Source organism: Macaca thibetana, chromosome 12, assembly GCF_024542745.1.
Source record: "Macaca thibetana thibetana isolate TM-01 chromosome 12, ASM2454274v1, whole genome shotgun sequence".
Taxonomy (NCBI): domain Eukaryota; kingdom Metazoa; phylum Chordata; class Mammalia; order Primates; family Cercopithecidae; genus Macaca; species Macaca thibetana.
The window spans coordinates 53,027,825-53,040,293 of NC_065589.1; the positions used below are offsets into that span (position 1 = coordinate 53,027,825).

The following is a 12,469-nucleotide window of genomic DNA, read 5'->3' on the forward strand; positions in this document are numbered from 1 at the left end:
CCTATTAAAAGAAATCTGAAGATGAGAATTGTGCAGAAGGCCTAAGATATGATCCAAGTAAGAAATAAGTGGGGTCTAAGAACAATGACTTCAAAAATATGTAATGAAATGGATTACCAACTACAGCTAGGATGACTAAAAGAGTTGGATTTTATTGCTAACATGATGAAGAAAACTTTTTCATTAAAAAAAACTTTTGAAAATCCCAGAAAAAGCAAAAAACTATGTAAGATAGTCTACTTATAAAGCAAAGAAAAACATGATAAATTTTGAGCAACTTATGGGAGTACAAGAACAGAGATTCCATTTAATCAGGGCTCTAGGAATATTATCATTTATACGGCATAAGAGATATAACCCTGGATCTTTTTTTTTTTTTGAGGCGGAGTCTCACTCTGTCGCCCAGGCTTGAGTGCTGTGCGCCAGCTCGGCTCACTGCAAGCTCCGCCTCCCGGGTTCACGCCATTCTCCTGCCTCAGCCTCCTGAGTAGCTGGGACTACAGGCGCCTGCTGCCACACCCGGCTAATTGTTTTGTATTCTTAGTAGAGACAGGGTTTCACCATGTTAGCCAGGATGGTCTCGATCTCCTGACCTCGTGATCCGCCCACCGAGGTAAAATGCAGTCCTACTACAATACTGGGCTTTTAATGAAGATTGTTTTATAGTCTATACAAGTTTTCAACTTTTAGAATCAATCTTCAGACAAAAGATAGAACACTTAAAAAATGGCTACATAAGAAAATACGAGACTGGGAGTGGTGGCTCACGCATATAATCCCAGCACTTTGGGAGGTCGTTGTAGGCAGATCACCTGAGGTCAGGGAATCAAGACCAGCCTGGGCAACATAGTGAAACGCTGTCTCCACTAAAAATACAAAAATTAGCTGGGTGTGGTGGCATACCCCTGTAATTCTAACTACTAGGGAGGCTAAGGCATGAGAATCACTTGAACCCAGGAGATGGAGGCTGCAGTGGGCTGAGATCCCACCACTGCACTCCAGCCTGGGTGACAGAATGAGAGTCTGTCTCAAAAAAAAAAAAAGAAAAAGAAAAAAATTACACATATATGTAAATACATATTATATATAATTAAACTAGATAATATAAAACTATTGCTGATACGATTCAAAGAGGAAGGAGTAAGAAGATAAGTTTGAGTTAAGAACGTCATCTTAACTCATTAGGGAGTAAAAAAGCACTGTCTAAACTGATAGATCAAGAAAAAGTTTAAGCACATATGTGGAATGGGAAAGGGGGAGAAAAACGGTTCTTTTTTTGAGATGGAATCTCACTCTGTCACCCAGGCTGGAGTGCAATGGCACAATCTCAGCTCACTGCAACCTCTGCCTCCTGGGTTCAAGTGATTATCCTGCCTTAGCCTCCCGAGTAACTGGGATTACAGGCATGTGCCACCATACGGGGCTAATTTTTGTATTTTTATTAGAGACAGGGTCTCACCATGTTGGCCAGGCTGGTCTTGAAGTCCTGACCTCAGGTGATCCGACCCCCTGGACTTCCAAAGTGCTGGAATTACAGGCGTGAGTCACTATGCCTAGTCAACTATTTTTCTTTTATAGTAGAAAGTAAACAGAAAAGATTCTAAATTGAACATAATTTTTTTGAAAATCATTGTAAGCAACAAACAGAAGATAAAAAGGGAAGCAGGGCTGGGGAAAGAGGTTTAACATAAGCTCTGTATTGTCTCTTTTACCTCACACACATATTTGATTAAAATGTTAAAAGACTAACCTCTTTCTACTGTAACTGCTCCAAAGGGAAATATGTGAACAGCTTCGTAAGTAAATCAGAATTATCAGAGAACATTTTTGCAGTATACCTGAGATTCTTCACAGTGGTACTGAAAGGATTCCATATTGTTCATAACAGCAGTCCCCAGAACTGACATGAGAGCCATCTTGTGATCTGATACTCTGGTTTTCTGCCAAATAACTGCCTAGGGACAAAAATAATACAGATAACTTTTAATACAATTTAGATTTACTGAACTCAAGAAGTCAGTATTTTATTCCTATATTTGGCATTCATCCTCAGCTTAAAATTTCAGTATCACTTAGAAGAGATTCATGAGCTGTGAGGTCTGACAAAAGAAACTCTGGTTCTGAATTTTAGAAGCTGTGTATGTTGCAGTGTACAATCTATTTAACTTCCCTTTACCTTGGTTTTGTCCTCTTTACAAGATTTCTCAGAGTTGTTGGAAGATAAAAAATCTATATGTAGACAAGCACATATGCCTGTGCCTGGCATAAAATGGTTTCATTAAATATTGATTCTCTCTCCACCTCTAATCCTCACATTCAAAATATAGACTTTCGTGTATATTTAAAAACAAATTGCTGCTTCAAATAAGGTATTACTATTTTACTGAGGATGATCGGCTATGTTACAGGATTTGTATAAACAGTCAACAGGTATAAAAATTTTGGAAAAACCATTCTTAATTAAATCACAATTTAAAATTACCTTTGTACCTTTTAAATAGAGAATTCACAAAATGTTAACTGAATCTCATAAACATAAAAGCTGAATCATGAGGTTGGATTTTTTCACTGCGAGTATGTTGGAGATGAGAGAGAAACAGCAGGTTGGTGGCAGTGACTCACACCTGTAATCCCAGCACTTTGGGAGGCTGAGGTGGGCGGATCACTTGAGGTCAGGAGTTCGAGACCAGCCTGGCCAATATGGTGAAACCCTGTCTCCACTAAAAATACAAAAAAGCATCTGGGCGTGGTGGCATGCCCCTATAATCCCAGCTATGTGGGAGGCTGAGGCAGGACAATCATTTGAACTGGGGAGGCAGAGGTTGCAGCGAGGAGAGATCACGCCACTGCACTCCAACCTGGGTGACAGAGCGCAACTCTGTCTTAAAAAATAAAATAAGAATATATATACACACACACACACACACACACACATATACATAATACTTCATATCTGAAAAATATGAGCCCTTTTAAATTATCAGGCCCAGAGAGGCATTAAAATGAGAGTAATTTCCCCCTTGAGCTAAGTATTTATTGAAAACTGCTTGCTATTGCCACAAGTAGCCACTGACCTAACAATGCCACACACCAGACACCATAACCCATACCCTATAGCTCAACGATGTACAGCTACTAATAAAAATTCCTGACAAACAACTCTATCAACTCACTCCTTGTTTCCCTTTTTGCTTTTAAAAACCTGCTTATAACAAAAGCCTAACGGAACACACCCCAAGATAATTTGGAAGTGTGTCTGAGGCAGCTGTCTTCAATGCTGGTCCAAATAAACTCTCTATATTAATTCTGCTTCCGCTTCTTCCTTTTAGGTCAACATGGGGTAGATTTTAAGAGAATCACGGTCCAGAGAGACTAGACCAAGGTTTGGCTTTGAAGTACATAATCGGATTTGACATACTGCAATTTCTTCAGTTAAACAAGGTCCAATTACAGTCAAATCCCATCACCAGTACAGGTAGAATTCAACAAATTCACTTAGCAATTCCTAAGTCTGGAGGAAACTGTGCAAAGGGCTTGGGAGAAAACATCAATATCAACATTAAAGGGGCAGGCAGAGGAAGAAGAGGAACCTAAAACGAGTGGTCACAGAGGCAGAAAGAGCAGCAGCAAAGTGTGGTACACAGAATAAGGATGTTTTTGAAGAAAGTAGTCATCATATGTTTCCAATGTTGAGCGAGTATGGTAGGAACAGACATGGTTGGCTAAATGGCAATCAAGAGTGTGAGAGCAGTTCTAGAGAAGTAAATGGAACCAATTTGGATAGTGACTATGGGAAGGATATGAAAAAAAAGAACTTTTCTGAAACAAGTGTTTCAGAAAGTCTGGCTGGGAAATGCAAGCAGACAGGGAAATAACTGGAGGCAGGAATAGGACACATTTGACCAGGAAACTGAAGGGGAAGAATGGGTACACTAGCAAGTAGGTTTGGAGACTCAGTGGCTAGAGGCTGAGAAAGTTCCCCTTTGTTCTAAAATGCAGAAAGGAGGTCTTTTGTTGAAAGCAAAATGACAGTGATTTAAATATTTGAAGATTATGGAGGAGGTATAAAATAGCAGAATTGTATTACTCAGTTTCATTAGCTTGGTTCACTGAAAAAAGGTTTCAGAGGCAGGTAGATCACTTGAGGTCAGGAGTTCAAGACCAGCTGGCCAGCATGGTGAAACCCCATCTCTACTAAAAATAAAAAAATTAGCCAGACGTGGTGGCGGGCACCCATAACCCCAGCTCCTCAGGAGGCTAAGGCAGGAGAATCACTTGAACCCAGGAGGCAGAAGTTGCAGTGAGCTGAGATCGTACTACTGCACTCCAATGTGGGCAACAGAGAGAGAGAGACTTTGTCTCAAAAAAAAAAAAAAAAAAAAAAAAGTGATCGTATTCCTCCAACTCAGAGACTCTCAACTTTTACGAATGACATGCAAAACTGAAAGTTCACATTCAAAAAATATTCCGATAGGTGACCTGAGGACTATGTGTAATTAATTCCTAGTATACTAGCTATCATGCTACAGCTTTCTATTCCTCTTGCAAAAGTTCAGTGGAATGCAAGTCAGTGAAAGTGACATTGACAGGATTATTCCCTTACGTTATTTTTTTGTTTGTTTGTTTTTTAAAATAAACCATTTGTAAACTTTGGTACTTTACTGGTATTAATACACCGCGGCTGAGAATTATCGGGCTGTGTTAACAGAACCACCACTCTGGTAGGAGGAAAACAGAAAATAGGGACAGACTAACGGATACAAAATGGGCTTGATGACTGACTCTATGTGGAGAGGGAATAAAAAGAGAAGAATCACGAATGCCTCCCAGATTTCCGACCTGGGAAACTGGAATGGTGATAGTAACGCTCAACAAGATAAGAAACTCACAAGAGCAGGATTGGTGGCAGGAGATGATGAGTTCAGCTTGTTCAGTGTTGATTGTTGAGTCTCTGGTACCAAGAACAGTACCAGACACCTAGCAAAGCCCACTAAATACTTACTTGTTAAAGGAATGAGCAAATAAACACATTTTTTTTTCCTAGGAAAAAGTAACCCCAGTAGAGTTGAAAACTAGCTCTTTGTTTTTAAAGATAAGGCTGCTAGTTGTCACATCACCATACCTGTTAAAATTACACTTTTTGTCTACTACTTGACTTAAGGAAATCCAAACCAATCTTTCCTTTTCTTTCTTTTTAACATAACAGTTTAAGGTATAATTCATACATTCTACAATTCACCCACTTTAAATTTACAATTCAATGGTTTTTGGATTATTTACAGAGCTGTGCAACCAACAGCATGATTTAATCTTTGAACAATTTTATCAGTCCAAAAAGAAATCCTATATCCATCATCAGTGACTCCTATCCCTTTGCAATCACTAATCTAGCTTCTCTCTCTATAAAATTTGCCCACTTAGGATATTTCATATAAGTGGAATCATACAATATATGGGCTTTGACTGGCTTCTTTCACTTAGCATAACCTTTTTAAGTTTATTTATATCAGTACTTCACTCCTTTTAAATGGCTGAATAATATTCCATTGTAAATAATACATTTGAATTATCCTTTCATGAGTTGATGGGCGTTTGAGTTGTTTCTACTTTTTGGCTTTTATAACTGATGCTGCCATAAACATGCATGTTCATGTTTTTGTGTTGGCATATGTTTTCATTTCTCTTGGGTATAGACCTATGAGTGGAACTGCTGGGTCACATGGTAGCTCCATGTTTTTTGAAGAACTGCCAGACTGTAATCCTTGCATGCACACGCATTCTAGAAAGGCAAACTACTGGCTTCTGCTATTATGGCTCTAGTTTTAAGCCAGCCAACAGCTAATAATTTAAGGAACAACGTTCAAAATAAAAGGAAGTAGATAAGGTTCTGAATAATCTGCAATTATAGGAAATGAAATGTCCCTTGCTTCATACTTTCCACATCAGAAGTTCCTTATGACAAAGAATAGCTGAACCATAAAAACTTATTCACAAGGCCAAGGTGGGAGGATAACTTGAGGTCCGGAGTTCAACACCAGCCTGGGCAACATAGTGTGACCCTGTTTCTATAAAAATTTAAAAATTAGCTGGGCATGGTGGCACACACCTGTAGTCCCAACTACTCAGGAGGCTGAGGTGAGAGTGGCTCACCCTGCACTCCAGCTTGGGTGACGAAGCGAGACCCCCCCAAAAATGAAAAACAAAAAAACCTTATTCACAAAAAGTGTACCTCTTTAAAGTAATGCTAACTCTCCGATATTGACACTTTTAAAATAAAGCATTCAAGGAAATATTTCAAAAAACCAATGTTTTAAAATTCCTGCACTGAATATAGCTAAAAAGCCTGCGGTATTACTAACATAAACATCATCTTGTTTATTTTAGTTTATATTAGAGTGATGCCTTAGATACAGATATAAATCTTAGCTGCTGATTAATGCAAGGATGCTATTTCACTGCCTGACCTGCTGAATAGTTAGTATACAGAACCGCAGAAAGATCACTTCAGGAAATGGGTTCTAGAAAAAGCTGTGAAACATGAGAACTATTTTTGCAATGTGATTTTACTTTAAAGTAAACACGCTAGGAGTCTGGGAGCATTATTTCACACTAGGCAATTATTGCATCAGATCAAGGGGCTAATTTAAGAGCATTTTCTAAGCTAGTTACACTTGGGCTAGTAATAAATGATAGTGGTCTGCCAACAAATAAAATCTTCTCATTGGGCAACTAAGATTCATTTTCAAAACAGGATCCACCATTAAAAAATGAAACTATAAAATGTGATGAATAAAAACTGGGAATACTGGGAATCCAGAATACAGTTTTCAGTTTGCTTTCTCTACCGTATCATCAATTCTATGTTATTTTCAAAAACAGAGATTTTCTTTTCACTTCCCGAAGGTTTTTGTAAATCTTGCCCTTAGGCCGAAAGCTTAACATGTGCTAAAAATACACACAAACCTCCATATGTTTTCTATCTAGGTCACACAAAGTTGGAGCACCTGGATGTGCCAACTAAGAATCTGACTCTAGTCAGTATGATGACAGTGCAAAAACACCTCAATCAAAAATATATTATTACAAGCACACCATCTTAGGTTTGAAGTTAGACAAATATATCTTGCCCCTAATTCCTACCTCATTGACATACGCTACTTGAAGAAAATGAAGTTAGATGAGAATATTCAATACTTAATTAGTAAACCTCAATTGTTTGTAAAGGCAATTTGTGATAAAGAGAAATGTAGGCTGCACACAGATGATGCATAATTAAGTGAATAGTACAATGCTAAAACTGCTTGAGCAAAGTCAACTCCTTCTAAATAAAGAGGATACATTATTGGCCTAGACTGCAACCAAAATTCTTGCAAATTGTAGGCATAGATGTACTAAACTCCCGTTTGGATTTTTTTTTTTTTTTCCACCAAACAAGAAGCAGCACCAATGAATGTTGTTGTTGTTTTATTTGGTTTGCTTTTTTTTTTTTTCGAGACAGGGTCTTATTCTGTCACCCAGGCTAGAGTACAGCGGTGTGATCATAGTTGACAGCAGCCTCAGCCTCCTGGACTCAAGGATTCTCCTGCCTCAGCCTCCCGAGTAGCTGGGACTACAGGTGCACACCACCACGCCCAGCTAATTTTTTTGTATGTTTTGAAGAGACAGGGTTTCACCATGTTGCTTAGGCTTGTCTTGAACTCCTGGGCTCAAGCGATCCTCCCACCTTGGGCTCCCAAAGTGCTGAGATTACAGGTGTGAGCCACCATACCCAGCCAAATTTCTTAAGTACCATAAGTTTACTTCTAAGATCTTACAAGTTACTATAACTAGATCTATATCTATTACTATTTACTCCTGTGTATGTACTTGCACTGACTCTGACTCCAAAAAGGACAGACGCACAAACACAATATTAAAAAGGTTATCTTTTTCCCACATTGGCAACACAGGAACAATATGAGCTATAGCATCTTACCACTAAGACACTGCTAAATGTTTTGAATTCAGTATAAAATTATAGATTATTCCATTACAATATCAATACCATTGTTAAAAGAACAAACCACATTTTACTGACATAATAAACATTAATATGAATTGATTGTTGCTAAATAGCCTCAAACTTTCAAAAATGATTCTGTCTTGGTAAAATTTATGCAGTACAATTGAGTTATAAAATCTCTTACTTTTACTCTTATTTTATATTCTTTTTTGAAAGAGAACATGCATAATTATTTTTCCTGAAGGTTGCAAAGAAATTAACAGACATTTTATCTACAGAAGGGGCAGTTTATAGGAGCTAGACAGATGAAAGATGAAGATAAGAATAATTTTTTCATTCTATCTTTTCATACATTTTTGGGTTTTCAACCATGTAAAGGTAGGATCTTTTAAAAAATTAAATAATAAGCTGGGCATGTTGGCTCAGACCTATAATCCCAGCACTTTAGGAGGCTGAGGCAGGAGTTCAAGACCAGCCTGGGCAACACAGTGAGACCATGTGTCTACAAAAAATAAAAAAATTAGCCAGGTATGGTGGCATGCACCTGTGTTCCTTGCTACTCAGAAGGCTGAGGTAAGAGGATCACTTGAGCCCAGGAATTTCAGGCTGAAGTGAGCTATGATCATGCCTCTGCACTCAAGCCTGGGCAACAGAGCAAGACCCTGTCTCTAAAAATAAAATGAAATAGAATAAAACATTAAATAAAAATGTAAAGGCATAAAGTTAATCTTTGCATAACTTTCAAAAGGGATATTCTTGAGACTCATTTCTTTGCAGTCTTTAAAAACAAGAAAGATTATTTCCAATTGGTAATCAAATCTTATTTACATCAGAAATATTTTTCTTGCCTAGATCCTCTTCTCCATTCCTTGTGTAACTTCCCAGACAACGGAATCAGTTTCCACATTCTTAACAATGATGAAACATAAATTAGTCCATCCTCCAACTGCCATGAGAATTATCTTATTTTGTTAGTCTCCTACTGAAATGTCTCATTTAGTTCCCTTTTGGTCACTTCAACAAGAAGTACACATTCCCATGTAAGCTACACAAGGTCCTTCAGAATCTGGCTCCAAGCAACCCTTCTAGCCTCATCTCATTTCTTAGACCAGCTTTCTCTGACCTCTGATGACTCCCTGACATTGCATATGCTGTTCTCCCTGCTTTGAATACCTCTGCCCGCGTAGTCTTTCCGAAGAACCAGTCTTAAGGCCACTTCCTCTAATAATCCTTTTTGAATCTAATCAGATTTTAACAATATTCACATTAATAACAATAGCAATTAACCTTTACTGAGTACTTATGGAGCAGGCACTGTGCTGTGAATGCTTTTTTTCATTTAAAAACCTTACTCTGTAAGGTAAGTACTATTATTCCACTTTAAAGAGACAAAGAAATTGAAGCCTAGACACGTAATGTAAACCAGTTAGTGGCAATATGTAAGGTCAGAACTTGAAACTATTCTCCAGAGTCTATTTTATTGATATGTAGTTAAGTAAGTTCTTCCTAAGGATGAAAGGAAGATTGTGGTGGTCTCTGAAAGTTCTATAATTTTTTTCCTCAAAAGTAAAAATCTTGAAGATCTGACGCCCTTTCTACAACAAATAAAGAAAAAAAGATTAATTAGAAATTATTCTCATCCATCAAGACAAGTCTCTCACATAATGCTGCTACATGTATGGTTTCTTCCAGCAGGGAAGTGGGAGCAGGGGTTCTGATTTTAAAAAGAATCATATCATTACAACATTTAAAGCCTAATGAAAAAGCATCAGTTGATATATATGAAATATTTAATTACTCAAATGAAAATAAATTTACTTTTTTTTTTTTATTTGAGATGGAGTCTCACTCTGTCGCCAGGCTGGAGTGCAATGGTGTGATCTCGGCTCACTGCAATCTCTGCCTCCCAGGTTCAAGCGATTCTCCTGCCTCAGCCCCCCGAGTAGCTGGGACTACAGGTGTGTGCCACCATGCCCACTTAATTTTTGTATTATTAGTAGAGACAGGGTTTCACCATGTTGGCCAGGATGGTCTCGATCTCTTGACCTCATGATCTACCTGCCTTGGCCTCCCAAAGTGCTGGGATTACAGGTGTAAGCCACTGTGCCAGGCCATAAATTTACTTCTTATATTAACTATATTTAACTAATTAAAAGCAAATTTGTTTCTTATACTAGCTGGCTCAAGCTTTAACTTAAATATAGGTCACTGCAACTACGAGAAAAGGTCAACACTATTCTATGAGAAGCAAATCAACAGTAAGTTTACTCAGATTTCACGTAGAAAAGGAAGAAGAAAATGAAGCTAAAGTGTGTTTTTAGACATTGGAGATGAATTTTAAAACCATACTTTTTAGAACTCTCTTGGCCCACTTACTACATTAAAATGTGTAACATTCTTTCTGTTTTCAAGAACAAAGCTGGCAGAGGGAGATGGCTGGTCTTGACACTAGTAATAATATTCAGGAGCTGTTCAATACAGTAGCATCCATTTTTGTATTTTATTATTTAAAACACATAAAATGTTTTAGGACTAGGAGACTACTATTTAAGTAACAAATATTTCAATAACTGGCCTTCTAAAGTTCACTACCTACCTTTCAAACAGCACTAAAGTTAGGTAAATATGACAATATTTGAAGTTCTCTTCTCTGCCTCTGTACTATCTGTACTTCTTAATACTGTTTAAAGAAAACCCAACCAGGTGTGGTGGCTCACGCCGTCAGGAGATCAAGACCATCCTGGCTAATACGGTGAAACCCTGTCTCTACTTAAAATATAAAAAATTAGCTGGGCGTGGTGGCACGCGCCTGTAGCCCCAGCTACTCGTGAGGCTGAAGCAGGAGAATCACTTGAACCCGGGAGGTGGAGGCTGCAGTGAGCTGAGACTGTGCCACTGCACTCCAGCCTGGGAGACAGAGCAAGACTCCATCTCAATTAAGAAAAAAAAAAAGAAAACCCTTCAGGTCAGCCTTGCTGATCAGTTCTTCAGTCTTTGAATCCTGAGGCAATTGCTCATTTCTTTTCTTTTTTTTTTTTTTTTTTTTTTTGAGACGGAGTCTCGCGCTGTGTCACCCAGGCTGGAGTGCAGTGGTGCGATCTCGGCTCACTGCAAGCTCCGCCTCCCAGGTTCACGCCAATTCTCCTGCCTCAGCCTCCGAGTAGCTGGGACTACAGGCGCCCGCCACCACGCCCGGCTAGTTTTTTGTATTTTTAGTAGAGACGGGGTTTCACCATGTTAGCCAGGATGGTCTCGATCTCCTGACCTCGTGATCCACCCGCCTCGGCCTCCCAAAGTGCTGGGATTACAGGCTTGAGCCACCGCGCCCGGCGCAATTGCTCATTTCTAACATATTCACTTTATGCAAAAGGTTACTTACAAATCAAGCTGCTATTGCTTTGTAACAACATAGTAGTATTTGATTTCAGCCTTTACTCTCTATTTTCATTTAATAGGACACCTTATAGATTACATTCTGGTTTTCATTCAAAATGAAGCCCTCCCAATCATCTCTTCTGCATTACAACTCCATCCTCTACATGATTTTTTTTTTTTTTTTTTTTTTTTTTTTTTTTTGAGACGGAGTCTCGCTCTGTCGCCCAGGCTGGAGTGCAGTGGCCGGATCTCAGCTCACTGCAAGCTCCGCCTCCCGGGTTCGGGCCATTCTCCTATCTCAGCCTCCTGAGTAGCTGGGACTACAGGCGCCCGCCACCTCGCCCGGCTAGTTTTTTGTATTTTTTAGTAGAGACGGGGTTTCACCGTGTTAGCCAGGATGGTCTCGATCTCCTGACCTAGTGATCCGCCCGTCTCGGCCTCCCAAAGTGCTGGGATTACAGGCTTGAGCCACCGCGCCCGGCCCTCTACATGATTTTTAAGTTGTTCTCCTTCATATTAAGACCAAACGCACAGACGCTGAGCTTATAACACTCCCATCAGCTGGCTCCCTGGTACCTATCCATTGTTATTTCCCTTCCTATACACCCTATTTTGTTCGGGCAAAGATCTCAACAGTGTGGTTCTTTATTCTACTTCTGGGTCTTTTCCCCCTCCAAAACAAGCAACAAGTTTTAAGAGTAACAAATAACATCCATTGGGAGGCCGAGGTGGGAGGATCATTTGCGGTCAGGAGTTCGAGACCAGCCTGGTCAACGTGGTGAAACTCCATCTCTACTAAAAATACTAAAATTAGCCGGAAATTGCTTGAACCTGGGAGATGGAGGTTGCAGTGAGTTGAGATGGTGCCACTGCACTCCAGCCTGGGCAACAGAGCAAGATTCTGTCTTAAACAAATTTTTTTTTAATTTAAAAAATAAATAATATCCAGCCTAGAGTTGATTAGTTTTTCTCTCTGAATTGACCAGTTAACAACTCTCTACTGGTGCAGTAACAATTTCACTTTAAAAGTTTTGTTTCTATAAGCTTCTTTTGGGATTAAAATCAAAATTATGTCAGTGTAATTCAGGAAGG

General features: G+C 39.0%; 1 protein-coding gene across 13 annotated transcripts in view; it reads right to left on the reverse strand.

Moving 5' to 3' along the window:
* Window positions 1-12,469, reverse strand: part of PMS1 (PMS1 homolog 1, mismatch repair system component) — a 141,385-nt gene that overhangs the window by 80,388 nt on the left and 48,528 nt on the right. For 10 of the 13 annotated variants that reach the window (XR_007718310.1, XM_050751861.1, XM_050751862.1 and 7 more), the window contains one exon: window positions 1,839-1,955. The exons of the other annotated variants lie outside the window; for them this stretch is intronic. Coding sequence is in view for 9 of the 10 variants with exons in the window: in XM_050751861.1 (XP_050607818.1) it covers window positions 1,839-1,955 (117 nt within the window). In the remaining variant the exon portion in view is untranslated. The remainder of the gene's footprint in view (window positions 1-1,838; window positions 1,956-12,469) is intronic. 13 annotated transcript variants of the gene reach the window in all.